The sequence below is a fragment of the Delphinapterus leucas genome, chromosome 14 (assembly GCF_059928025.1).
Source record: "Delphinapterus leucas isolate spDelLeu-1000000601 "Yukka" chromosome 14, BTC_Dleu_Yukka2, whole genome shotgun sequence".
Taxonomy (NCBI): Eukaryota; Metazoa; Chordata; class Mammalia; order Artiodactyla; family Monodontidae; genus Delphinapterus; species Delphinapterus leucas.
Window position 1 is genome coordinate 39815537 of NC_143142.1, and position 26405 is coordinate 39841941.

The 26405-nt window shown below is 39.6% G+C and overlaps 1 protein-coding gene across 1 annotated transcript; it reads left to right on the forward strand.

Moving 5' to 3' along the window:
• Window positions 1-289: 289 nt before the first annotated feature.
• On the forward strand, window positions 290-25034 carry RIOK3 (RIO kinase 3). Its single transcript, XM_022586826.2, has 13 exons — window positions 290-563; window positions 8208-8323; window positions 8942-9087; window positions 9181-9288; window positions 9475-9584; window positions 11255-11398; window positions 12077-12204; window positions 17889-18086; window positions 19295-19454; window positions 21167-21247; window positions 21332-21421; window positions 22316-22423; window positions 23383-25034. The coding sequence occupies exons 1-13, from the start codon at window positions 501-503 to the stop codon at window positions 23488-23490; spliced, it is 1560 nt and encodes a 519-aa protein (XP_022442534.1). The 5' UTR covers window positions 290-500; the 3' UTR covers window positions 23491-25034.
• Window positions 25035-26405: the final 1371 nt, after the last annotated feature.

Genomic DNA, 26405 nt, shown 5'->3' on the forward strand with positions numbered 1-26405 from the left:
TAGAATTCACCCGGGAAATAATGCATGAATAGAGAGCCTGATTTGCTTGTTTATTTATACTCCACGCAGTCGAATTCCGTTCAACGAGATGCAGCTGCCCTCTCGGGTAACCGGTTAGGCGGTTCAGGGTCAGGGTAGAGCCTGGCCAGCGGAAGCCACACCCATCCGCTGCTCTCCCGGGCAAGGGCGGTCGCCACCACCAGTCCCGAGCGCTGGGCAGCGACCGGAAGTGCGGTCCGCCGGGGGCGGGGAACGGTGACCCAACGCGGAGCCCGGGGCGGCGGCCAATCGGAAGCTAGCATTCCAGCGTAAACGGCGGAAGAGAAGAGGTCTAGTTCCGGACGCGGCTGCCGCCGCCGGCGCTGTAGCCGCCATCTGTCATCTCAGCTCAGGCACCAGCACCCCGTCGCCCCTACCCCACTGCCTGTCTCCTCGGCGGAGGCTGCTTCCCGGTCCTGCCACCTCTCTGCTCTGTTCTCGTCGCTGACTTCTTCCCTCACATGGATCTGGTCGGAGTGGCATCCCCTGAGCCCGGGCCGGCAGCGGCCTGGGCACCCAGCAAGGTGAGTGGCGGTCGGGACTGACGTACCTGCCACAGTCGCCTGGGCTGGTCCTCTCGGAGGGCCCGGAGAGGGTGGCAGGCGCAGAAGCGGCTCCGCAGGCGATTCGGGAAGTTCTGGGCGGAACCCTGACCACCTCGGAACGGGGGACGGGCGGCGAGGCTGCGGGGCTCGGGGTGGGAGAGGCAGGGAAGGGGCACAGGCAACCAAAGTCCACCCTGGGCGGTTTGGAGTCTCTGTCTAGTTCTACACCTTGATTTCTGAATCTCTGTAACAAATGTTTGGGCAGGACTCGCTTAAAGGTGCTGACGTTTGACGGAAAACAAGCACGAACTTGTTTTTCACCGGCCACATGAATCAGGCCAGTTATACACAGAAAGCCCTACAGAAAAGTGGTTTAGGAAGCTGTTTCCTTAACTTGGCAAGCGTGGTTATCCTACTTGGGCAGTTTCTTGTTTTTGAAGTAGTAAAAGATAAATCCAGGCGCACCCTCCCTCGGCTCCAGGCTAATTCTCAAGTGTTTACATACTGTTGAGACGGTTATGAAATTCTCATTTACCTGGGTTTTAACGTTTAAGCTTTTCCCTGTAATGGCCAACTAAAATGTTTATTTCACATTTGGTTTCTGGTTTCAGGCTGCTTGTTTTCATGATACTTTCATTAGAAGGTTGAAAAGATTCTTTTGCTACTTTATGGAGGGTTTACTTGAAAGCAAAAGTGGGTCAATTGGGATTTTGTGTTCCTCAAATTAAGGTTGTGAAGGTTTTTTAACTCCATAATGGTTCTTTTTTGATTTAATGGACATATAACAACATATTTAAGGTGTACAGCATAATGATTCGATATGTGTATATATTGCAAAATGCTCACCACAATAAGTCTAGTTAACATACAGGATTACAATTTTTTTCCTTGTGATGAGAACTTTTAAGGTTTACTGTCTTAGCAACTTTCAAATATATAGTACAGGATTATTAACTATAGTCACCATGCTGTGCATGACATCTCATGCCTTATTTATTTTGCAGCTGGAAGTTTCTACCTTTTGACCACCTTTACCCATTTCATGCACTTCTTTACATGCTAACACAGAACATTTGTTCCATATGAAGGGTCACTCATGACTCTTACTAGATCTTCAGACTAGGTCTTAACAGAAAGTGGGGGAAATAAGTAGCGTTTAGGTAAAGCTTTTAGGTAAATTTTTATAAAAGTTCTCATATAACCGTAGAGAGAATCAGACATTCCATTGGCAAATGTGGTTACATCTATGTGTTACTTTGCGTATTTTTTTCTATCAAGGCTTTGTTTACAAGGCCAAGATCAGTAGACATAAAAGGATGAAATCAGTAGAGAGATACTAGTAAATATATACTTTACGTGTTAAATTCCTCCAGGTAAGCATGTATAAAGCTAGTAAAAATGTCAGATGAAACAAACGTTGCTTAGAATACCTAACCTCAGAACAAACTTACAAAACGAATTCAGTAATAAAATATTTGATATCAGTCATATTTTCATTTAGGTGTACATCATCAGAACTATAAAATTTCATTTTCACTGTTCAAGAAAAAATCATCTTGGGGTTTATTGGTGTTCTGTTGAGAAGACAGCATTTTCATAGGCAAAACAAATAGAAAGATGCTACAAGTATTAATCATTTCCTTCTCTAACCTCTTGAAAGACTGAAGTGATTATAGAAGCCTTTGTGGAGGAGGTAGAGGTTTGAGGAAAGTCTTGGAAAATGGAAAGAATATTAAAGGCTGGCAGTTCTCAAAACTTTTCCATCAGGACTTCTTTACACTCTTAAAAAACATTGAGGACTCCAAGAATTTTTGTTTATATTGGTTATATCTATTGATATTTGTCATATCAGAAATTAAAACTGAGATATTGAAAAAAATGTTTAAGTGATTATGTTAATATAAATAACATTTTTATATTTAAAAAAACTATTTTACAAAACAAAAAATTAGTGAAGAGTAGTATTGTTTTGTATTTTTGCAAATCTCTTTAATGTCTGACTTAATAGAAAACAGCTGGATTCTCATAGCTCCTTTTTTCTTCAATCTGTTGTGATATGTGTTAGTTGAAGTATATGATGAAAGTCTGTCCTAACAAATATGTAGATTATAGCAGGCATAATTGAAGATGGGTAATAAGAGCACGGTAGACGCACTAAGAACAAACTGAGTTAATCTCTAAAAATGCACATTTAAAAAAATATTGAAGTGTAGTTGATTTACAATTGTTGTGTTTAATTTCATCTGTACAGCAAAGTGACTTAGTTACACATATACATACTTTTTAAAAAAATTTTATTTTATTATTTTTGGCTGTGTTGGGTCCTCGTTGCTGCGCACGGGCTTTCTCTAGTTGTGGCGAGCACGGGCTACTCTTCGTTGCGGTGCGTGGGCTTCTCATTGCGGTGGCTTCTCTTGTTGCAGAGCACGGGCTCTAGGCATGTGGGCTTCAGTAGTTGTGGCTCATGGACTCTAGAGCTCAGGCTCAGTAGTTGTGGTGCACGGGCTTAGTTGCTCCGTGGCATGTGGGATCTTCCTGGACCAGGGCTTGAACCCGTTTTCCCTGCATTGGCAGGTGGATTCTTAACCACTGCGCCACCAGGGAAGCCCAACATACATTCTTTTTTATATTCTTTTCCTTTATGGTTTATCACAGGATATTGAATATAATTCCCTGTGCTATACAGTAGGACCTTATTGTTTATCCATCCTATATATAATAGTTTAAAATGCACATTTATATCCTCAGCCTACTTACTACCTTTGAAAATTTTAGAAAACATAAGAATACACATGCACACATTCTAGTAGCCACCAGAGTGCTGCCATCATATCTGATACAGACTCTGGAAAACCTCACTCCACACTCTTGAGAGAATGAGAATGGGAAAGACAAAAACTATCTTAGAACTATTATGAGAATAATTTTGACCTCTTAGACACCCTGAAAGGGACTTGGGGTCCCCAGTTACAAAATCCCAAACTGCTGTTATGAACAAAGAATTTTAGGGAGTATTCCAAGCAGGGAGAATTGACAAACTGTAGGCAAAAGTGAGGAAGTGTGTAGCTCTGTTGGAAAGAGCTGTAACAAATGGATTAGTGGTACTCCTCAAAACTGTCAAGGTCGCAGGCTTCCCTGGTGGCGCAGTGGTTGGGAGTCCGCCTGCCGATGCAGGGGACACGGGTTCGTGCCCCTGTCCGGGAGGATCCCACGTGCCGCGGAGCGGCTGGGCCCGTGGGCCATGGCCACTGGGCCTAGGCGTCGTGCTCCGCAATGGGAGAGGCCGCAGCGGTGAGAGGCCCACGTACCGCAAAAAAAAAAAAAAAAAAACCCAAAAAAAAAAAAAAAAACTGTCAAGGTCGCCAAAAACAAAGTCTGAGAAACTCAGAGCCAAGAGGAGCCTAAGGAGACATGATAGCTAAATGCTACGTGGTATCCTGGAAGGTATCCTGGAATAGAAGAGGGACGTTAGGGGAAAACTAAGGAAATCTGAATGAAGTATGCACTTTAGTTAATAATAATGATTTGGTTCATTAATTGTGACAAACGTACAGTATTAATACAGGGAAGCTGTGTATGGGGTATCTGGGGACTCTCGATACAATCTTTGTGATTTTTCTGTAAATCTAAAAATACTCTAAAATTGAAAGTTTAAAAAAAAAATTAGTGTTGTTGTACAGACCCAGATCACGTTTTGCAGAGATCCTTGTTGTGAGAAGTAAAATTACCCACTTAAATATTTTGCCTAGATTATGTCTTCTACCTGCATGCATGAGCAGAAAAGGGACCTTTCTGTGGGGTTATGGTTCTGTTGACTTGCTTCAAGTTGAGGACTGAATTTTTTTTATTATGTGCCTCCTTCATGTTTGCTTTTTTTTTTTTTTTTTTCAGTTTACTTGATCGTTTCCCCATAGTTGTGTGCGGTAAAACCTTAAAAAAAAAAGTGGGATGGGCAGCTGGGGATGCATCTTTAGGAGTAGAAGGAAGGGGGAATGATTTCCCACTAATCTGCAGCCAGCCAGATGTGGGAGAATGGTGGTTGTGATGACCCCAAGTTGCTGAGTTTAGTGGTGGCAGTTTCCCAGAGGAGAGGAAAATAAGGTTGGTGAGGGGTCTTCAGCAAACCGGAATCAGGGAGCTAGTGATGGGCTTGATAGATGTCATTTAAAGCAGAATAACTAACTGGAAAGGATTGTGTGGAGTTTTCTATCAGATCTTGATGCAGTGGGAAGTTTATGCTGGTGAAGGGAGTAGTGGGAAAGGACGTTGGATCGCTGGGATAGAGCAAGATGATGAAGGGCCTTTTACTCTTATCTCCTTAGATTTATTATTATTTGAACATTTGACAGAGTTTCTCTGTTCACAAGGAGTGTTTGACTTACTGAAGAGTTGCAAGATGACGACACAGGATTCCCCTCCGTACATCCACTGGTGCCCATTTGTGGGAGGAGCCCCCAGTGCCTTTTCTAAGCCCCCCCCAGGGTGGTGAACCACTTGTGCCTGTGGAGGATTGTCCCTGCCCAGCAGCTCTCCCTCCAGCCCAGAACATTTTATGGAGGGATTTTGGCTACTGGTTTGAAGAGTTTGGATTTGATTTCAAAGTATAGAAGTTGGCACACTTTCGGAAGTCTTTATTTATTTATCCCACCCAAGGAAATTGTCTCAGTGTGAGGTTGCCCAGCTGAGCCGGTCAGCAGAGGTGCAGGGAAGTACAGCTCTAGAGTCTGAGGCTCCGAGGAGCAAGGTCAGTAGGAGTGGGCAGTTAGGGTGTCTTGGTACCCTCTTGGTCTCTGCATGTTTCCCTTTCTGATTCAGTCTATCTTGGGGGTAGGTAAATCTCTGCCACAAAATAACACAGTTACTGCCTCTCATTTTTGCCTCTCTGAGAGATTTTCCGCTGGTGTTTTAACACCTTAGAAATGATTGACTGCTGGCAAGAGAGTAGAAGCATCAGAAGTGGGTGGGCAGGGACTTCCCTGGTGGTCTAGTGGTTAAGACTCTGAGCTTCCACTGCAGGGGGCACGGGTTCCATCCCAGGTTGAGGAACTAAGATCCCGTATGCCAGGTGGCACGGCCAAAAACAAAACAAAAGAAAAGAAATGGGTGGGCAAAGCGGCTGACTGCAAGGTGGAGAGAAGGACTTTAAAATAGGAGGGGTGTAGAAAGGCACCAGACCTCTACTGCCTAGGCACAGCCTGGCTGTTCCATGAGATATCTCCAGGTTTCCTTTTGGCACATCTTGTTCAGTAAATACTTGAATGCCTCGTTATGTCTGAAGCTCTACACTGGACTCTGAGAATGAGAAGACCTTGCCCTTCGAGGGGCTCTTGCTGTGTTGTGGCTGATGCATTTAACTATCTAATACTGATATGGGAAGATAAAAGAAAGGATCTAATTTTGTCTGATAAAACTGAGATAACCCTATGGAAGAGCTGACACTTAATTGGGTGAAATAGAGAAGGAAGAAAAACCTTTGAGAGAGAAGGGGATGTGTGAGGGGTGAAAGGCGTGGAAGGGTGAAAGTATGCCATATTTAGCATTTAATTAGTGTTGCCAGTGTCTAGGATAGGTGAGAGTCAAGACTGGAAGGATAAATTAGGTCAAGCTGTGAAGGGCATTCCTTACTGAGAAATTTGGATTTTAGACTGCAGGCAGTACAGCAGTTTGCTTCTCCCATCCCAGGACAAGGTGCTTAGGGAAGCAGTATAGCAAAACACTCTTAAGCCCTACTGCCTTGGTTCAAATCTCAGCACTTCCATCAACAGTGTTATCTTGGGTTAAAAAAACTTTTCTGTGTCTCAGTTTCTGAATCTATAAAATGGGGATGATATTGCAACTACTCCAGTGTGTCACTTAATCTATGTAAGTTAGGTGTATTTAGCCAATATAGAGAGTATCCCCGTGGTGCCTGTTATGCTACTGTTAGTCATTGCAAAATGTGATTGACAGTTCTGAGCTGGAGAATACAGTTATTTGCCTTTTGGAACCTGGACTTTGATCAGACCAAGCATTTCTAGGTAAGAGGCAGCATTTTATCTTCTACCTAGAAGATGCAGAAGCAAGTCAGGAGAGTCATGTGGCCAAAAGATTAGCTATATTCTCCAGATTACAGAGAGCTTCAAGATTACAGACCTCAAAATCCTCACCAGGAGAGTGCTTAGTTGCTGACAAGATCTGAGTCAGTGAAGTCATACCACACCATGAGGAAACCTTCCTGTTGTTTCCAGGCCTGGCCTTATACAAGGCGAGAACAGTTCTGCAATAGGCTAGTATAGGTGGGGGTTGGGGGCATCTCACCAGTCTTAGGGTGAGACTAGATAAAACTTGATTCTGATTCACTTAGGCATAAATATAATGATCATTTATCACCCTTATGTGCTTCACCCTAACAGTTTGAACCGAATAAATCCCTAAACCTCAACGTTATGGAACTTGAGCAAGGGTAAGTTGCCCAGTTATCCCTGGGAGTCACTCCAGCAGGCCCGTAGACCAACTAGAGGGCCTGTACTGGCTAAACTTAATTAAACAAATTTGTGGCCAAAACACTTACCATCATATGCTATATTCTAAATTAGACTCTCAGTAACAGTTAAGCAATGAGTTTGGATTTTATCCTAAAGGCAGCGGGAAACATTAAAACAATAAAGAGCTTTAAGTAAGGAACTGAACCAATCAGATCTGCGTTTTAGAAAAACCATTACGCTGTGGTGTGGAGAATGGAAGCAAGCAGAAAGATGAGTTAGGAGGCTCTTACAGTAGCCCGGTGATGGGAGGATGATACCGGAAAGGGGATAGAGAGCTGGGCGGGTTCAAGAGATACTTAGACATCTTATTCATTATTAATGGTCTTAATCACCAGACTATCAAATGGAATCATTTGCTGCTGCTAAGTAAAGCCTGCCCCCTCAAAAATTAGGAATTGTGAAGTAAACCTACGGTTTGTACGTATTTCAAGAGGGCTGAGATAGTGATGCCATTGAGGAGGGCTGAGTGGCTGGCTCCTCTAGAAGAGTCTCACAGAGTATTACTTTGCTCTAGTAGTATTGTTTCAAGAATATTTCTCAGCTTCCAAAGTTCAGAAATATAGGATTCATTGTTTGGTATTGCTGTTTTTATTTTCGCATATTCCAAGGTGTCTTGAAAGGGTCTGCCACACACTTTTTACATGTAGAAGACTTACTGCTTAAATTAGAAGGAAGTGTAACTTCTAAGTGGGCTTTGAATTGTGGTAGTTGGTATATAGCCTGTTCCTGTAAGAGGATCTACCCAGAAGCCAAACTATAAGCAGAAGGTTGCTCGGTGAGCATGGAGTCAGAACAAGGGGCATTACATGAACTCATTGGCTAGTCGGTGATGCTAGAGTAGCCTGTGCTTCCCCTCAACTGTAAGGACATACCCACCAAGCAGGCTGGAGAGTGCTTTTGGCTGTCGTAGTTTAGGTTTCTCTTTGATTAGATTTGAGCTGGGATATATTTTTCCTTTTAAGATGATTTCTGCAAAAAAGGTAAGCATTCCTTTTGAGTTGATTTAGATAGTCTAATTCTCAAAAGATAACCTTATTTCCAAGTTTGGAAAGTACTTTAAGTTCATTATTATGAATAGAATTGCCTTTTTTTTTTATAGTGTCCATGGGCTACCCCTCAAAATACAATATCTTGTTCTTTGTCTGATGTAATGAGTGAACAGTTGGCTAAAGAATTGCAGCTGGAAGAAGAAGCTGCCGCTTTTCCTGAAGTTGTGTGAGTAAAATTCATAGAGACTCTATTTTATCTAGCAGCTTGTTATAACAGTCTTAGGATTTGATTAGTGATTGTCATGACAAATGATTCAGAAATACATTTAGAAAAGCAGTGCAATAGAAAGAGCACTGTATTGGGAGTTCACTGATACATGGGTTTTGGTCCTAATTTTGTTACTAGTTTTCAGTATTATCTTGGGCAAACCACTCTGTTTCTCTGGGTTTTAGTCATTGCAACAGTTGAACTCTGTTATCAAATAGATTAAAAAATAATGAAGTAGGGTACAGTTTTGATCAAATGTTTGTTGTTTATCTTTTCATATATATGTTATCTCTCCTTTGATCAGAACACAGAACGAATGAATTTTGGGTCTGTTTGGTTTTTATTATAGGCCCTTTAGCTTTCTCTTGAAGCTCTCCTAATCCTAGTTGGTGCTTTCACAGGTGCCTGCTATTGGTCAGAGGGCAGCTGGGCAGGAGAGGGTGAAGGGTTTGGTAAAGTTCTTTTCCATTGTTTCTTCAATACAGTTAACACTGAAAAGGCACATCTCACCCATAACTGGTGGCGTCTCTTTACACAAGCACATTATATTAGTCTATACTGCCTTATTTTGAATAGCGTTGCTGAAGGACCATTTATTACTGGAGAAAACATTGACACTTCCAGCGACCTAATGCTGGCTCAGATGCTACAGATGGAATTTGACAGAGAATATGATGCACAGCTTAGGCGTGAAGAAAAAAAATTCAATGGAGATAGCAAAGGTACTATGACCTTATTGTGTCAACTCCATCGGGTGGTAGAAAATGCTTGTAATGTGCCCCTAAATAAATCTTCAACCATTTTTGCCTTTTAAGTTTCCATTTCCTTTGAAAATTATCGAAAAGTACATCCTTATGAAGACAGTGATAGCTCTGAAGATGAGGTTGACTGGCAGGATACTCGTGATGATCCCTACAGACCAGGTATCAGTGCTTTTATTTTCTGGGGGCATAGAATGGGGATGTAGGAAGACTAAGTATTTTTTATTTGTCTTTGAATCTCATTTGGTAATTTACTATTAGATTCAAATATCTTTTTCAGATAATAGTGAATGCAGCAATTTAGTCTTTGCTATTTTTACATACTTGGCTTGTCTTAATCGCCTTTAGCAAAACCAGTTCCTACTCCCAAAAAGGGTTTTATTGGAAAAGGAAAAGACATTACCACCAAACATGATGAAGTAGTATGTGGGAGAAAGAATACAGCCAGAATGGAAAATGTAAGTTACAGAAGTATTACTCTGAATCAAAAGTTTTATTAGAATAAGTTAAAAACATAGCATTCTAAATACAATATCTTTAAATTTCTAAAAATATCCTTCCTCCTTTCTAAAGATATTTTAGATGACAGTATAGCAACACCGTGGAAACTGAGCCACTAATGAGAATATAATGTACCTCAGAATAAAATCCTACATCAGTATTAAGAAAACTAGTTTGATTTACATTGATTCTAAAATTAAGAAATGGTTCTTCTGAAAGTAACATTTACTTTTCAGCATCTTATTTTCCATAAAATACCTGAGAAATAGATAACAATGGTGACTGGGGGATAAGAATGGGAGATAAATATACTTTCTACTGTATACCCTGTTATAATTTTTGAATTTTTTATCTTGTGCCTGAACTACCCCTGCAAAATCAGAAACACAATGTAATTTTTAAAAAATAGGAGAGGGCTTCCCTGGTGGCACACTGGTTGAGAGTCCGCCTGCCGATGCAGGGGACACGGGTTCGTGCCCGGGTCCGGGAAGATCCCACATGCCGCGGAGCAGCTGGGCCCGTGAGCCATGGCCGCTGAGCCTGAGCGTCTGGAGCCTGTGCTCTGCAATGGGAGAGGCCACGACAGTGAGAGGCCCGCATACCGCAAAAAAAAAAAAAAAAGGAGAAAAAGAAAAATGGCATTTTTTCCTCCTTCGTAATTATCGTGGTTAACATAAAACATTTAGGCTTTAGAATACAAATACTTGTTAAGTAAACATATTCTAGAAATAATCCAGATCTGACTCTAGGACAACCCTGTCCAGTAGAACCTTCTGTGATAATAGAAATGTTCTGTGTCAGTGCTGCCTAATATGGCAGCCATATTCAACAATTGAGCACTTGAAATTTGGGTGGTACAACTGAGGAACTGAATTTTTAATTTTATTTTAATCAATTTAAATTTAAATATCCACATGTAGCTAGTGGCTTCCGTATTGGACATAATTGTCACGGTGTGGGCATAGCTTGTGATTTTAACCCACTCTTCAAAAATAATTGACTATGAAAATTTTTTTTTTTTTTGGTATGATTTCAAAATATAATGTATCCTTTGTCTGATGTAAAAGCATAAGGTATTTTAGCATATGTTCAAAGCATATGCTAAAATACCTTAGTTTTTAGATGTGTTTGGATGTTTTCTATGCATATAATAAACCTTCCTGGGGCTTTCCTGGTAGCGCAGTGGTTGAGAGTCCTCCTGCCGATGCAGGGGAAACAGGTTCTTGCCCCGGTCTGGGAAGATCCCACATGCCGCGGAGCCACTGGGCCCGTGAGCCATGGCCGCTGAGCCTGCGCGTCCGGAGCCTGTGCTCCGCAACGGGAGAGGCCACAACAGTGAGAGGCCCGCGTACTGCAAAAAAAAAAAAAAAAAAACATAAAAAATAAAAATAAACCTTCCCTTCCTTTGGGATACAGTTTCTTAAAAAGCCTTGTTTCCCTTTCTGTTGGGCTTACCAGTGAGTTATTTTGCTTTTTTCCTCTGTAATACCTGTGGGTTCTGCTTTCATAGCATTATCTATTGAGTAGAAAACCCAATCCATGTAAAACTGATTTTCTCATTGTTTTTTGTTTTCACTTCCCCATTTTAAAGTACTCAGATGCTAATTTTTCTTCTTCTTTTTGGCAGTTTGCACCTGGGTTTCAGGTAGGAGATGGAATTGGAATGGATTTAAAACTATCAAACCATGTTTTCAATGCTTTAAAACAACATGCCTACTCAGAAGAACGTCGAAGTGCCCGCCTCCATGAGAAAAAGGAGCATTCTACTGCAGTCAGTATTCTTAACGTTTTTGTTTCTGTTTTTTTAGTGGAAAGATTCATATTAGAAAACTTCATGTTCAGAGAAAGAACAAGATAAAACTTCATGTTTGATGTTTTTTTCATGAGATTGACTTTTCAAATCAAAGATGTAAATAAAACCCAAGTAGCTTTGCCATTTGACTTTTCAGATTTCATGTAGTGGTTATTAATCACTTATTCAAAACTAACATTTCAGTGGTCATAATTAATTTGGACTGTGTAGTTTACATTGCGTATGAAAAGTTGTTTCCTGTCATGACATATTTATAATAACTTAATAGTCTACAATGTTTTACCTTAACAAAGATAGTATATAATATCTTGAGAATAATTTTTAAACCTTTAGAAAAACAAACTAATGGTAAGTACATTAGGAGAGCTATTTAAACTTTGGAGATAAAATTTTGACTAAACTAAAGTCTGATTTTTAATGGTTCTTTTAGATATTCACTTTCAAAGACATTAGAGTTACAGAAATGAATTGTATCTCGACAGCACTCTTTTAAGAGCCTGTTGTATATACACCTAGGTAAATTAATAATAAAGGTTAAAAAAAAGTATATATTTTGAATGTTAGATACTAGAAATGGCTCAGAAAATGTTTTGTGATTACCAGTTATTTTCACTTACAGTGCTTTATCTTTTGTAGGAAAAAGCAGTTGATCCGAAGACACGTTTACTTCTGTATAAAATGGTCAACTGTGGAATGTTGGAGACAATCACTGGCTGTATTAGTACAGGAAAGGAATCTGTTGTCTTTCATGCATACGGAGGGAGGTAAATGAGCAAAATACAATACCATCATATCAACAAAAGCTTAGCCCCTTCTCCCTGATATTAATGGATTTATACAAAATCAAAGTTCATTCTGCATGGCAAACAGTAATTTTTAAAGTGTTGTTGTAGGAAGTCTCAGCAATATAGGGATGTGTAAAGAAAAACACAACCAGGGGAGTTCCCTGGTGGTCTAGTGGTTAGGATTCAGCTCTTTCACTGCTGTGGCCCAGGTTCAATCCCTGGTCAGGGAACTGAGATCCTGCAAGCTGTGCGGTGCAGCCAAAAAAAAAAACAAAACAAAACCACAATCATCCAATTCTGCCATCCAGAGATAACCATTAATAATTTTGTTGTAGACTCCTCCAGTCTTTTTTCTATGAATATATTATTTTTCACATTATTGTAATTATACCATAACATACAGGCAGCTGTAAGTGGCATAGCAAAATCTGAACCTGAGTTTGACTCAAAACCCACGTCTTTCCACTGTGGGACCCTTTGGTACCAGGTTGGGAGGGCCATACTTAGATCAGTTACCAATTCCTACCCTTTTAATAATGCTTTCATTATTTAAAGAAATGTCTTTAAAGATCGTATGCCATTTTAGAGCTTACCCATTTTACTTTTGTTATGAGGGCTTAGTTGAGTAAAGGATGGTATGAGGAAGAGAAAAAATTTTAAACGTGGATGCTGTTGAGAGAACATGCTTAAGCCAGGAATATGAAGTCATCTGGTTACTTAGCTTTGAAGTCTTACTAGTTCAGCAAGGCTTACTAGCTCAGCTATTCCTTTACCTGAACATTATTTATAAACAAAAATGTTAAAATAGATTACAGATTATTCTAGTTTTTTTTAGGTTTAGAAGGTATTTATTGTATACTTAAGGGGATTCAAACAATTATTGGTCAAGTCCTTGTCTTTGTTTTTCTTTTTTTTTTTTTTTTTTTTTTTTTTTTTTTTTTGCGGTATGTGGGCCTCTCACTGTTGTGGCCTCTCCCATTGTGGAGCGCAGGCTCCGGACGCGCAGGCTCAACGGCCATGGCTCACGGGCCCAGTCACTCCGCGGCATGTGGGATCTTCCCGGACCGGGGCACGAACCCGTGTCCCGTGCATTGGCAGGCGGACTCTCAACCACTGCACCACCAGGGAAGTCCTGTTTTTCTTAATTATTTAACTAGTCTCCCTTTCTAAATGAGACATATACATATAATCATGTATTGAATTATACTAAGTTCTGAAATGAAAGGGATAAAATGAATTTTAGGATAAAATGGCTCAACATTTTTCAAGCAACGTGATATGGAGCAATTTACTAAATGTCATTTAAAAAGTGACCCTTACCTCATAGGATTTTGTTGGGGGTAAATGAAATCATGTTTTATAATAACTGGTATATATTAATTTTAGTAAACATTTATTTTTTTCTGGCTTTAAGCTCTGTTGCCCTCTTTCCAAATTTCAATTGAGCGTTCCCTGAGACCAGGCAAACATAATTGCACAAATTATTTTAAAATGAAAGATTACTCATGGTAGAAATTAAACTGTACAGAAAGGATTAAAATGAAGGTAGCCTTCATCTTACCAGCTGTCGCCCCACAGGTTTTTCCTCTAAGGGCAACCACTATTAATAGTTTTTAGTCTAGCCTTCCAGAAATTTTTATGCATGTATTTCTTATTTTGTTTGTACAAAAGAGATTATACTCTGCATTCAGCATCTTCATTTTTCAGTTAATATATCTTATATCCTTTTATATTGCTGGTTTATATCATACCAGTTTTATAGTAGAACATTCTACTTTGTGAATATATAGGAATATCTTTGTACATATACTTTGGTGTGCTTTTGCAAATAAATCCTTAAGCTAAATTCCTAACATTTGAAATTTCTGGGGCAGAGACTACATGCATTTTTTTCCCCTTTCTGTTAAATAGTAGAAGGTCTTATTGAATGGAGAGTACCAGATTTTGCTCACTGTTTGGGCCTCTGAGCTGGCTATTGTAGCAAGCAATGTTTCTTGATTTCTTTTATTTATTAAAAATAAAAGAAAAATTTTTTTCTTGTATGTCACACCAAAGACCAGAAATCTCAAATTTGTGTTTACATTTTAATGGTAGGGCAGTTGCAATTTTCTCTACGAGCTAGTCACATCCTCAGGTTGCGTACATTCTGAATGTCAGTAGGTATTACCAAATTGCCCTATGAGAAAGTTAACCAGTTTATGCTACCACCAGCAGTATGAGCCTGTTTCCCTCATCCTCATCAGTGCCTAGTCTTATCAAACAATACTTTTTTTGTCAGTGTGAAAGATGAAAAGTACCTTTTTAATATTTTGGTGTGCATTTATTTAATTATGGTTAAGTTTTTTTTTTTTTTGAGTGTATTGGCCTCTTAAGTTTCTTTTTCTTGTCAATTGCCTTGTTTAGCCTTTTCCATTTTCTGTTTTACTTAATGATGCTTTGATATAATGAATGAGCTCCCTTTCCTTCTGGTGGAATTGGTATTGTAATCTATACTTTGGCATTTGTAAATTAGCAAAGCTAGAGAGCATTCGGTTTTCAGCAACTGAGAGTAAATATTTTTTAAAGTGTATGTTAGTTTTCTCTGCTACATAACAAATTACCACAGATTTAGCAACTTAAAACAACACCTATTTATTATCTCATGGTTCCTGTTGATCAGAAGTTCGGGCAGGCATGGCTTAGCTGGGTTCTCTGCTCAGGCTCTCCCAGGGCTGCAATCTGCGTGTCAGCTGAGCTGCATTCCTTTCTGGACATGGGTTCCTATTCCCTTGGCACAGTTCAGTTCCCTGCAGCTGTAGGACAGAGGTCTCTACTTTTTAGTTGGCTGTCAGCCAGGGGCTGCTCTCAGCTCCTAGAGGCCCCTGCAGGTCCTGGTCATGTAGCCCTTTCATACAGCAGGTTACTTCTTCAAAACCAGCGGGAGACTCTCTCCCTTCAGTCTACTGAGACTGAGTCTTAGACGATGGAATGTAATCCTGGGCACGACTATACCATCACCTTTGCCATATAATGTAAGCTATTCAAGGGAGTGGCTATCCCTCCCACACTCAAAGGGAGGGGCTTATACAGGGTTGTACACCAGGGGCTGGAATCTTGGGGGGCATTTTAAGTTCTGCCTGCCATAAAGCTCTTCTGGGTTCTGTCAGTCTCAGGTTGGCCAAGTAATCAAGTTATTTGAATAGTAACATGTTCTAGATTTTTCAGGGAATAAGTGTATAACATGTTTTCTATTGTCAAAGAGCTTATGGTATAGCCAAGAGGAGAACGTTACAGTAAGAACCGTTATGGTCCATTAAAGATAATACATAATAGAGTACGCAGTTAGACAAGTGAGACCTCGGGATAGGAATAGAGAACAGAAGAAGATCATTGCCGGTCACATTCAAGGAAGAGGTCATGATGAAGTTGGATCTCAACCTGGATTTTAAAAATAGGTTAAAAAAAAAAAAAAAAAAGACAACCCTCCCCACCCCCCAGTACTGAGTGCAAAAAGCTAGTTGCAGAATATATACAGTATAGCATCTATTTAAATTTTTAGTTATACAGAATGTAACGTACATGGTTTTTTTAAAATGTATGTTTGTGGATACTTACGTATGTGTGTGTATCTTTTTAAAAAGACTAGAAGGGTACTATTCATGATTGTGATTGTCTCTAAAGCGTTGGAATGGGGACTGAAACTACCAGGGGTGGTAAATAATCAAAAGGAACTTCAGCTTTATCTGTAAAGTTTAATTCTTTAAAAAAAAAAAAAAAAAAAGTGGGGTGGGGGAGGGGTGCTGAAAATGGGAGGGTTGAAATTTAGGCGATGAGATTTGTCAGTGAGGAAATTAGAAGGTATATATGTAGAGGTAATAAGATGTAAAATTGTGTAAGCAAACCAGAAATTGGTAAGGAGGACCTTAAAAGCTAGGCAGAGGGATGTGTGATTTAGTGAGAAACACAGAAGTTTTTTTAGTAAGAGAATGACGAGATTAATCTTACAAATTAGATTTTATCCTAGAGACCTTCCAAGTTAGGGATCTCCTAAGTGGTGTTTTTTTGTGTGTGTGTGTGTGGTGCGCGGGCCTCTCACTGTTGTGGCCTCTCCTGTTGCGGAGCACAGGCTCCAGACGCACAGGCCCAGCGGCCATGGCTCACAGGCCCAGCCGCTTCGCGGCATGTGGGATTTTCCCGCACCAGGGCACGAACCCGTGTCCCCTGCATCGGCAGGCGGACTCTCAACCACTGCGCCACCAGGGAAGCCCCAGTGGTGTTTTTGATAGGGCCTCATCTACCTACGGTTAAATTATTTCAGTGACAGGAAACTTACCATCTCAAAATCCAAAGACGTTTATTATAACATCTTTAAATTATTGGGAATTTCTTCCTTGTAAAGGATCTCTAGGCTGTCTCCCTGAAAATTGGTTCATTCATTCACCAAGTATTTGTGCAACTTCCGTGTTCCAGGCTCTTCTAGGTGCTGGGGCTACAGCAATGTATGGTACAAGGAAGGTCCCTGCTCTCATAGAATGTGCTTCCTCCCCACCGCTCCCTTCAGTCCCCTTCCAGGACTATCAGATATGTGCTACGCAAATAGATAAAATAGGGTGATGTCATAGTGACTGGTTGACTGCTTTTTATCTGTAGGACAGGGGAACCTCTGATGAAGGTTTCGAAGGTGAGGTGTGTTTCGAAGGTGAGAGTGGACAGTCTGTGTTGGATTGGATGTGGGGTGTGAGAGGATAGATTCTTGGCTAGAGCAGCTGGGTGGTGCCATTTACTGAGGTGAGAGACTGGGGATAGGCAGGTTTAGGGTACAGTTATCAGGAATTCTGTTTTGGGCATGATATGTTTGAGATGCCTTCTCGACATCCAACTGAAGTCAAGTAGGGATGAGATAAATGGGCCTGAACTTCTGGAGAAAGTCAAGACTAAGGATAGAAATGTAGCAGTTATCTGTATCTAGATGATATCTAAAGCCATGGAGCTGTCACACTTCTTAGGTAGAGAAGGCAGTTAGGAAGAGAGGGCGTTACTTAGAACCAGTTAGAGTTTGTACTGTAGCCTTCTGAGGCTACCTGGAGGAGGAGTCTGCTGGGAAAATATGGTCCCAGAAGGAGGGGATTGGGAGTTTGAGTCAGATTCTGTGCTCTAGATATAGTTCCTTTCTTTTCCAGACTAACATCCCTTCAGAGGTTCAAAGGTAAATCTTGTCTCTCCTTCCACCTCCCCGCTTTGGTTCGCACTGCCACCACCGTGGTTCAGACCCTCTCAGTGGCTCACTGTTGTGGGACTGTTGAATTAGCATCCTAAGCATCGTCTAGACTCTTTGGCTCGTTCCATTGAGTTTTGCCTCTGAACCATCCCAGGCAGACCATAGCCTATTTTAAAGTGTATAGGTCTTCATTGTTCCTCAAGTTTAATTCCATAGTCATTAAATGAAGATTATATTATGGGTTGTTGAAAACTGTTGAGAATTTATTTGAAAGTGTGTTTTATTAAAAAAGCTAAAACCTAGGGTTTTCTTAAGACCTCAAACTTGAAGGCTTAAAAAAAAACCAACCCAAGACTTGACATTCTCAGAGAAGGCAGATCCACTTTCATGTCATAAAATCTTTATTTTGAAATTGTTTTGTTATCTGGCAACTTGAACTGACTTAATGTTTGTTTCTTCCACTTAGCATGGAGGATGAAAAGGAAGATAGTAAAGTTATACCTACAGAATGTGCCATCAAGGTATTTAAAACAACCCTTAATGAGTTTAAGAATCGTGACAAATATATTAAAGATGATTTCAGGTTTAAAGATCGCTTCAGTAAACTAAATCCACGTAAGATCATCCGCATGTGGGCAGAAAAAGAAATGCACAATCTCACAAGGTAAAGAAAATCATCGTGCTAGAAATCATCTTGGGTGATCACCTGTTTGTATTAGGCCTACCAGCCAGGCAAAAAACCCACACTTTCTTTTAAATTCATTTATAGAAAGTATGAAAGGCCTTGAAATTCTAGTGCTTAAGGCGAGTTTCTGTAAGAAAACATTTCCATGTATATAACCTGAATTCATACTTGTAGGATGAAAAATCCATTTTGTTTTTCTTTCCTCAGTAAAGTTTGAGGGAAATTAAGTCATTTTCAACTGCAGATATTTTGTCATATATCTAAACGCTATCTTTTCCAGTTTCCCGTTAGGCATATTACAAATAATGATTTCCTTTTTTGTTTCAGAAAATGTATATTCCATCTAATGTTTGTTCATTTGGTGAGGGCAGGGTTTTACCAGTCAAATTGCATTTTGCTTTAATTTATTAGACTTGTTTCTCAATTCTCTACGCAGAATTTATCAAGGAATTTGCTTTGTCAACCAAGAAATTAATAATCTTTCTTACATACAAACCTGCCCACATCTGAACCGTGAAAGCTTTTAATTTTAGTTTGCTTTTCCTAAAGATGTTTGCTTTCAAAAGTAATTATCTATATTTATTAGCTGCAAAAGTCTTCTACTTAGTAGGACTTCTAATTAGAATAATTTCCTAAGAGGTCTTGCTATCCTCCGATCTCTTTTCTGGATTACTAAGATCTCATCACTGCCTTTCTCAAAATTTTTCAGCGGCTCCCATAGTCTTTGGTGTAAAGTTCAAAGTCATCTTGCGATGTGGAGCCTGCCTGTCTCTGTAGCCTAAACCCACATTGCCCTTCCTCCTACTCATGATCCAGCTGCGTTGATTTATACACACTCCCCACATGGACTGTGCTCCTGGACTCCTCTGTGCATCTCCACAGCATCTCCCTACAGTTGGAACCTGGCTAATTCCTATTTGCCTGCTTCTTCCTTGATGCCTCCTACCCCCACCTCTGCCAGTGCATGTACCACATTGCGCCGTAATCATCTCCTCACTTGTCTGTTGTTTTCACCAGGCCGCAGGCTCCGTGAGGGCAGAGGCTGTTCTTACTGCCTTTGCCTTCCAACATTCCCCAGATTACAACATAGTGCCCCCTCATTGCAGGACCTCGTTAGATATTTGTTGAGTAAATGAAATTTCCTCTCTTTCTGATCTTTACATTCTTAATCATTTCTTTCTGTATAGAATGCAGAGAGCTGGAATTCCTTGTCCAACAGTTGTGCTACTAAAGAAACACATTTTGGTTATGTCTTTTATTGGCTATGATCAAGTTCCAGCCCCTAAATTGAAAGAAGTAAAGCTCAGCAGTGAAGAAATGAAAGAAGCCTACTATCAAACTCTTCATGTAAGTTGTGCCTTTCAGACCATTCACACACCAACTTCAAACAATATTTCCTCTAAACTAGAAAAGAAATTCCTGAAATAGTACTATTGTAAGGTGATATAACGAGGACAAACTGAAGTTTGTGAAAGAATGTTAATATTGAAGAATTGTCTTTATATCAATATGCGTATGTCTTGAGTTGTTTTAGGAAAATCTTAGTGGAGAAAGTGAGGGCTCAGTTGTTAGCACTAATGACATAGAAGCCAGAAGCTATTATTGACAAAACTTCATTAACTAAAACTTGATGTTACTATATTTAGCAAATATAGTGCCTCATTAGTTTGTGTGCCTTTTTGAAACAGTGAAGGGAAATACCTTTCCTGTTGGGGAATTAGAGGGAAGCAGATTTGGTCAATGAAAGTAAGTGATGATGAAAAGAAGGTAGTAAGGGGTGGTTTCTCCATCTGTGCAGGCATTAGAGTTGGGAGGCACTTGTCAGGAGTCTTGAGGAAGCTGTTTATGCTTTGGGACAGCAACCAAATTCAGTCTGGGGTCCTTCAAGCTTAAGAAATGCTCCTCATATTGTTGTTGTTCCTCTGTATTGTCTTTTTTTTTTTGTCTTAATTGAATAGTGGAGAAACATGTTGTTTTTGTTTATTTATTTATTTATCTATGGCTGCGTTGGGTCTTCGTTGCTGAGCACGGGCTTTCTCTAGTTGCAGTGAGTGGGGGCCACTCTTCATTGCGGTGCGTGGGCTTCTCATTGCGGTGGCTTTTCTTGTTGCAGAGCACAGGCTCTAGGCACGTGGGCTTCAGTAGTTGTGGCTCGTGGGCTCTAGAGCGCAGGCTCAGTAGTTGTGGCACACGGGCTTAGTTGCTCCGCGGCATGTGGGATCTTCCGGGACCAGGGCTCGAACACATGTCCTCTGCATTGGCAGGCAGATTCTTGACCACTGCGCCACGAGGAAAGTCCAAAACATATGTTTTTAAAACAGTCTCTGCGTGGAACTCTTATATCATGCGGCAGTTGATGTGAATATGAACGTATTATCCAAATTAATTTTTTAAGATATAGTTAGATAATCCAACTTTCTCTGCCTTCAGTTGGAAAACATTCAAAGAAAATTAAGCCTACTTTTCTGGCTTCTTTTGGCTGTGGGGTGGCTGGGGCAGAGATGAAGTAGTGATGTGCCCTTCCTATTTGATTCTGTTAAAGCTGGGAAACAAAGCATTAATGCTGATTTCTACTATGAGGCTAGGGGTCACCGTCAGTCATGAATATATAATGCCGCTTAATTAAGAAGAATACTTCTTTCCCACTCTGGCAGGAAGTACTTTTTACCTTGGAGTTGTATACACTCCATAGAGCTCTCAGTGGGATGTTTGCCCTTTTATGAAGGATAAGCCTAGGTCCCCTGGTTAGTGACCATAGCTGTCTTACGTATGTGGGATTCCAGGACTACCCTTTGGTCTCCTGATCTCATTGCTGTCACATGGATAGGGAAGTAGAGTGTCACGTGCTCTTCCCTTCCATTGTCTCACTGTGCTCACACTCTCCTTCAGGGTAGAAAAAAAAACAAACAAACCAGTCCTAGACTGTACAAAGAAGAAGTAAGTTCTTTACCCTGGTTTTGCTCTTTATGGAAAATATTGGGTAACATAGACATTTTAGTTGTGTAGGTAAATTAGAGTTGTTCCTTCATTTTCTAAATGTCTGCCTTGCCTCCTTACAGTTGATGCAGCAGTTATATAATGAGTGTAAGCTCGTACATGCCGACCTCAGTGAGTACAACATGCTGTGGCATGCTGGGAAGGTGAGGAGCATTTTTTAACGTTCAGGTTAAGTGACTTGTAAATTACTGAAGGTACAGAAATCACTGTGCTCTATATTTAAATAGGTCTGGTTGATTGACGTCAGTCAGTCTGTAGAACCAACCCATCCTCATGGCCTGGAGTTCTTGTTCCGTGACTGTAGGAATGTCTCACAGGTAGGCATGTAAACTAACTGTCTTTTTTATGGGCTATAACATATTCAAACATTTTTCTCAGTCCTAAGGCAAGTAAGATGACTGTATTCTTAGAAATTAAAGGAAGGGTTTAGTTAACTGGTTGCTTTCAAGGTAAAGAGACAAAGATTGATTTGTCAGATTTCATTTTTTGCAAGAATCTGATTGCATGCCCCACATTTGGGCCACTGAATTAAATTTCCAAGAGTAAGTTTTTATTTTGGTTCTAAATATTTAAGCAGTCAAGTAGACATTTAATATATGCACAATGCTTTAAGGGAAGCTGGCCTGAAGCAAGCCTGCATGCTTACTGCCATTGTTATTATACTAAAAGAATAGTTTTCCTAGTGGTATAGTCTGACCACATTCTCTGAGGCAGAGTGAACAGATTAGGGAAGGTAAAACTCAGTAATCACAGAGTTGGGAAGCATTTGTTTGCTATTTCTAAAGGAAATGAATTGTCAGCAACAGATTCAGATAGAGATGATCTTCCTAAATATGACAGAACAACTTTATTTTGGAAATACTTTCTGAGCCTACTGGAAAATTTTAATTCATGGGATTTAGTGATTATTTTGTGTCTACTCATTCAAAGCAATGCCAAGCAATTTTACATATACCACTCATACATAGCTATGGAAGGTGCAATATGACAAACTTACTAAATCTAGACGACAGCCCAGATGTGTGAGAGGACAGTAAGCAAGTAGAACCTGAGTGTAGTTATACTTGAATTGGAAACATCTGTAGCTTAAAAATTATGGAAGGAATTCACTGGCGTTTTACAAGTACACTATTCCCTGTTTTTTTTGTTGTTGTTGTTTCTAGGAGAACCTTGCTAATAAGTCTGCTGACTTTCTTACATTTCTTTACTAGTTTTTCCAGAAAGGCGGCGTAAAGGAAGCCCTTAGTGAACGGGAACTCTTCAATGCCGTTTCAGGCTTAAACATCTCAGCAGATAATGAAGCTGATTTCTTAGCTGAGGTAAGTGTTATAAGGCTGTTTTTCACCTTGCTGTTAGTGGGGACCTGGATAGAGTAGATAATGAAAACCAGAGCTAAGTTTATCCTCTCATCCCCTCAAAAACAAAATTAATTAGAGATTTTTCCTTCCTTGAGATACTGTTTTTGATCCTTCTTTTCCAGGCTTAAACCCTAGGATAAACATAACAGCAAAACACTTCTTCAAGAAGTTCATAGTTTGGTTGAGATGGACAAATAACACATTTCCAGTATATGCCTTTTTCCCTGACCGGTGAACACTCTGGGTGACACAAAAAGCAGTAACACTTGGTCCCTGCCTGCCTTTAACTGAATACAGAGACTCAGCAGTGGCCATCCTTGGAAATACCCAGTCATTACAATATGGACCTACAGAGCAATACAAAAAAAAATACCTCCGGGGAAGTTCTCTTAAAATTGAACAAAAACTGAAAAGTGAAACAGCAGCTAATTATTCCCAGCAACCTGCCAAAGCAGAGAATGATTATAGAGTCTGTTCCAGAAATCCCCATATTGACTTGAATTTGGCCAAGCTGTGCTGGAGTCTAAGGCCAGAAGCGAAGTAACAGGAAGATGGTAAATCCAGCCTTTAGTTCAGTACAGTTGCTCTGTACAGTTACTGGGTGTTACTGCTGTTGAATCAACTTTGGAATTTCCTTTTTCTTGTTCCCTGAAAGCTGTATAGGTTATATAGTAAAACATATCTGATGCCAATTGCTAGCTTGATAAAGACACTAAACATCAACCCTGGTAATACAATCAAGTAAAAACATACATGTATGTGACCCACTGTAATATGTGTCACACGCTGTAATTCTAATTCAAGGCCAATGTCGTTAGGAATGGCCTAGTTTTAAGAGAGTAAAAATACTGGTTCAATCTCAAGCATAATTGCTGTGAAGTAGGATTTTGACAAATGGATTTAATATATTAATTTTATAGATAGAAGCTTTGGAGAAAATGAATGAAGATCACGTTCAGAAGAATGGAAGGAAAGCTGCTTCATTTTTGAAAGATGATGGAGGTCCGCCAGTGTTATACGATGAATAGCACTTAATATCCACTGCTTTCAGTGTTAACACAGTGGTGATTGTCAGCTGCCATTAGCAAATGAAGTTATGGGTGACTTGAAATACCAAAACATGAGGAATGTACAATGGTGCTTCTGTGCTTTTTTTCCCTTGTAACCCATATGCCAGGTATGTGGAATTTTTAGCTCGGCATTGAGAGACTGAAATGTCAACTACCTCTCATGATATGAATAGGGTAATATAATTCTTAACAGCTACAGGTTATCTAGCTGAAATCAACCTGATTTTAAGGATTTGTGGCATAAAATGTTTTGATGAGAATTTTTAACATTTCCAAATATGGGAGGAAGGGACAGATGTATTTACAAGGGAGGCTTTTATTACAACTTACTTGCTTTTTTCACCTCCCTGTTTTGTGTTGCGTCTTTCCTCATGTATTTTATTTACCTAAAATTAGCCCTTCTCAATTCTTTTTCCAGACTGTGACCATGATTCTAAAGGAAAATTTCTTCTCTTTAGTAGCTGATATAAATGGAAATTTGGTTTCAGAATGGCTGACAGAAATAGACATAAGCAAAGTACTTTTTTTGTGTGTATCTTGAATTATGAACTGAATTCTTCTTTTCCACACTCATATGCAAGGAAAGGCATCATCGGTTTCTGAAAGAGAGAAATATATAAGTACTTTTCAACTATCCAAATTTTTTAAATTTAACTTTCAGCTTTTCTACATTTAGGTGAAATGGTTAGGATGTAACTCACGGTGCAGCTGCTCTGCATTTATAATGAAAATGTAAATTATCTAGAAGGACAGAATGGAATCTTTAACCATGTTTGACATATTTTAATGAAGTCAGTGAAACAAAGTTCAGTTTACGTTTCACTCAAACTATATACTTACTAATTGATTTTGAGAGAAATATAGCAAGCTAATTAGAAACATTGTATCATCAAATGATGAAAAGTATGTATAAAACAAGTTGAGTACCAAATTAACCAACTAATTTGAACTATCTGGCCTCACTTTTAATAATGTTTAGTACTGGCTGGACTCCACTTCTTAATGCAGCCAAAGTACATTGGCTTTGTTAGGATTGAAGCTTATTCACTGCAACAGAATCATCCCTCCTATTGTTGGAATCAGATTGGAATCACTAAAGACCTAACCTTTCTGTCTGGTAATAGAAAGTAAAAATCTGAACTTTGCACTTGAAAGCTTCTACATTAAAATTATTTAAAAATGCCAAATATATTCTTTCTAGAAAAATATTTTTGTTTCTGTTGTATAACTTTTAATTGCATTTCAGAGAAGTGTAATTTGGGGCATTCATTACGTTTCTGAAATGTTTACCACTATGAAAGAAATATTTAGATGACTGGTGATTATTGGCTTTACAGAAGTTTCACAGAACTAATTTTAAAAACAGTTAACCATTAAATTTTGTTTTGTTTTGTTTTCTGACATACTCTGACAGTAGCAGCAAACTGTTGCTGTGTGGTGTTCTTAGAGTGTGCTGTGAACATGCTTCTTAAGAAATTAAAAACGAAGAGATCATTTTAGAATTGGTTCTCTGTGTGGATTCTTCCTGTTCCTTGGAAGTATTAACTTATGTCCTGGCACCAGGTTACCCCTTCTGTTTAAGTTAAACAGTGCTATTTTCAGCAGTTTTTTTTCCTCTCAACTTCCCATCTTTAGATTTCACTTTTAAATGACCTACTTCACATTACAAACAGGTTTTTCCTCTCATATAGATCAGTGAGTAAATTTTTCACACAGTGGAAAAAGAAAGTGGAAAATATTGATTTGCTAAATAGTCAAATACAGATGGGGGAAAAAAATGGAAATAAGCATATTTTGTTTCACTTTAATGGAAGTGGATATATGAATATCTATAAGATAAATTATCAAAATAAAGATTATATGTAGAGAATTTTTATTTCAACAAGATAATTTTTTGCCACTTTCTTTAAAAAAAATCATTTCTGCTTACAAAAGTAAGACGTGCATTCTCGTTTATTTGATTTTTATTTTATTTATTTATTTTTGGCTGTGTTGGGTCTTTGTTACTGCACGTGGGCTTTTCTGTAGTTGCAGTGAGCGGGGGTTACTCTTCATGGCAGTGCGCAGGCTTCTCATTGCGGTGGCTTCTCTGGTTGCGGAGCACAGGCTCTAGGCGTGCGGGCTTCAGTAGTTGTGGCTCGCGGGCTCTAGAGTGCAGGCTCAGTAGTTGTGGCACACAGGCTTAGTTGCTCCGAGACGTGGGATCTTCCCGGACCAGGGGTTGAACCTGTGTCCGCTGCACTGGCAGGCAGATTCTTATCCACTGTGCCACCAGGAAAGCCCGTGCATGCTCATTTAAATTTAAATATTATAGAAATTCAGAAATGCTAAAGTAAAGGTCCCTTGCATTCCAAAAATCATTGCATATAGTGGGGCATACACCCCTGCCAATTTTTTTCCCTCAGCAAATGTTATATTCTCTTTAAAAAAAAAAAAAAAATCTTTGAACAGAAAGTGAGATGAAGCGAGGTAGCTGATGGTGAAGTGATGATCATGGTAAACCCCTAAGGAAGATGAGGGAGATGGAGGCCCCGAGATATGGTAGAGGCAGTACATTTTCTGTTGTTGCTCATTTAGGCCCTGGGCATCAGAAGAAATTGTTGTCTGCACCTTTTGAAAAACTTCTGAGCAGTTTCCAACACTTTAGAAATTGCTAGGGAAAAGCTCATCTGATTGTATTTTCAAACCTCAATCCTTCTATTTTTGAAGATATATATTTTAAGCATGATTATAAGTTCTCAAAGTTTGTTTATTTTTAAATTTATTTATTTATTTTTGGCTGCGTTGGGTCTTCATTGCTGCACATGGGCTTTCTCTAGTTGTGGCGAGCAGGGGCTACAATTCGTTGCTGTGCACAGGCTTCTCATTGCTGT

Bases quoted from the DNA above. Each gene is read 5' to 3' on its own strand.
- RIOK3 (XM_022586826.2), top strand. From the start codon at position 501: ATGGATCTGGTCGGAGTGGCATCCCCTGAGCCCGGGCCGGCAGCGGCC. The intron at 9,088-9,180 runs GTACTATGACCT...TTGCCTTTTAAG, and splicing joins ATTCAATGGAGATAGCAAAG to TTTCCATTTCCTTTGAAAAT. The intron at 18,087-19,294 runs GTAAAGAAAATC...CTTTCTGTATAG, and splicing joins GAAATGCACAATCTCACAAG to AATGCAGAGAGCTGGAATTC.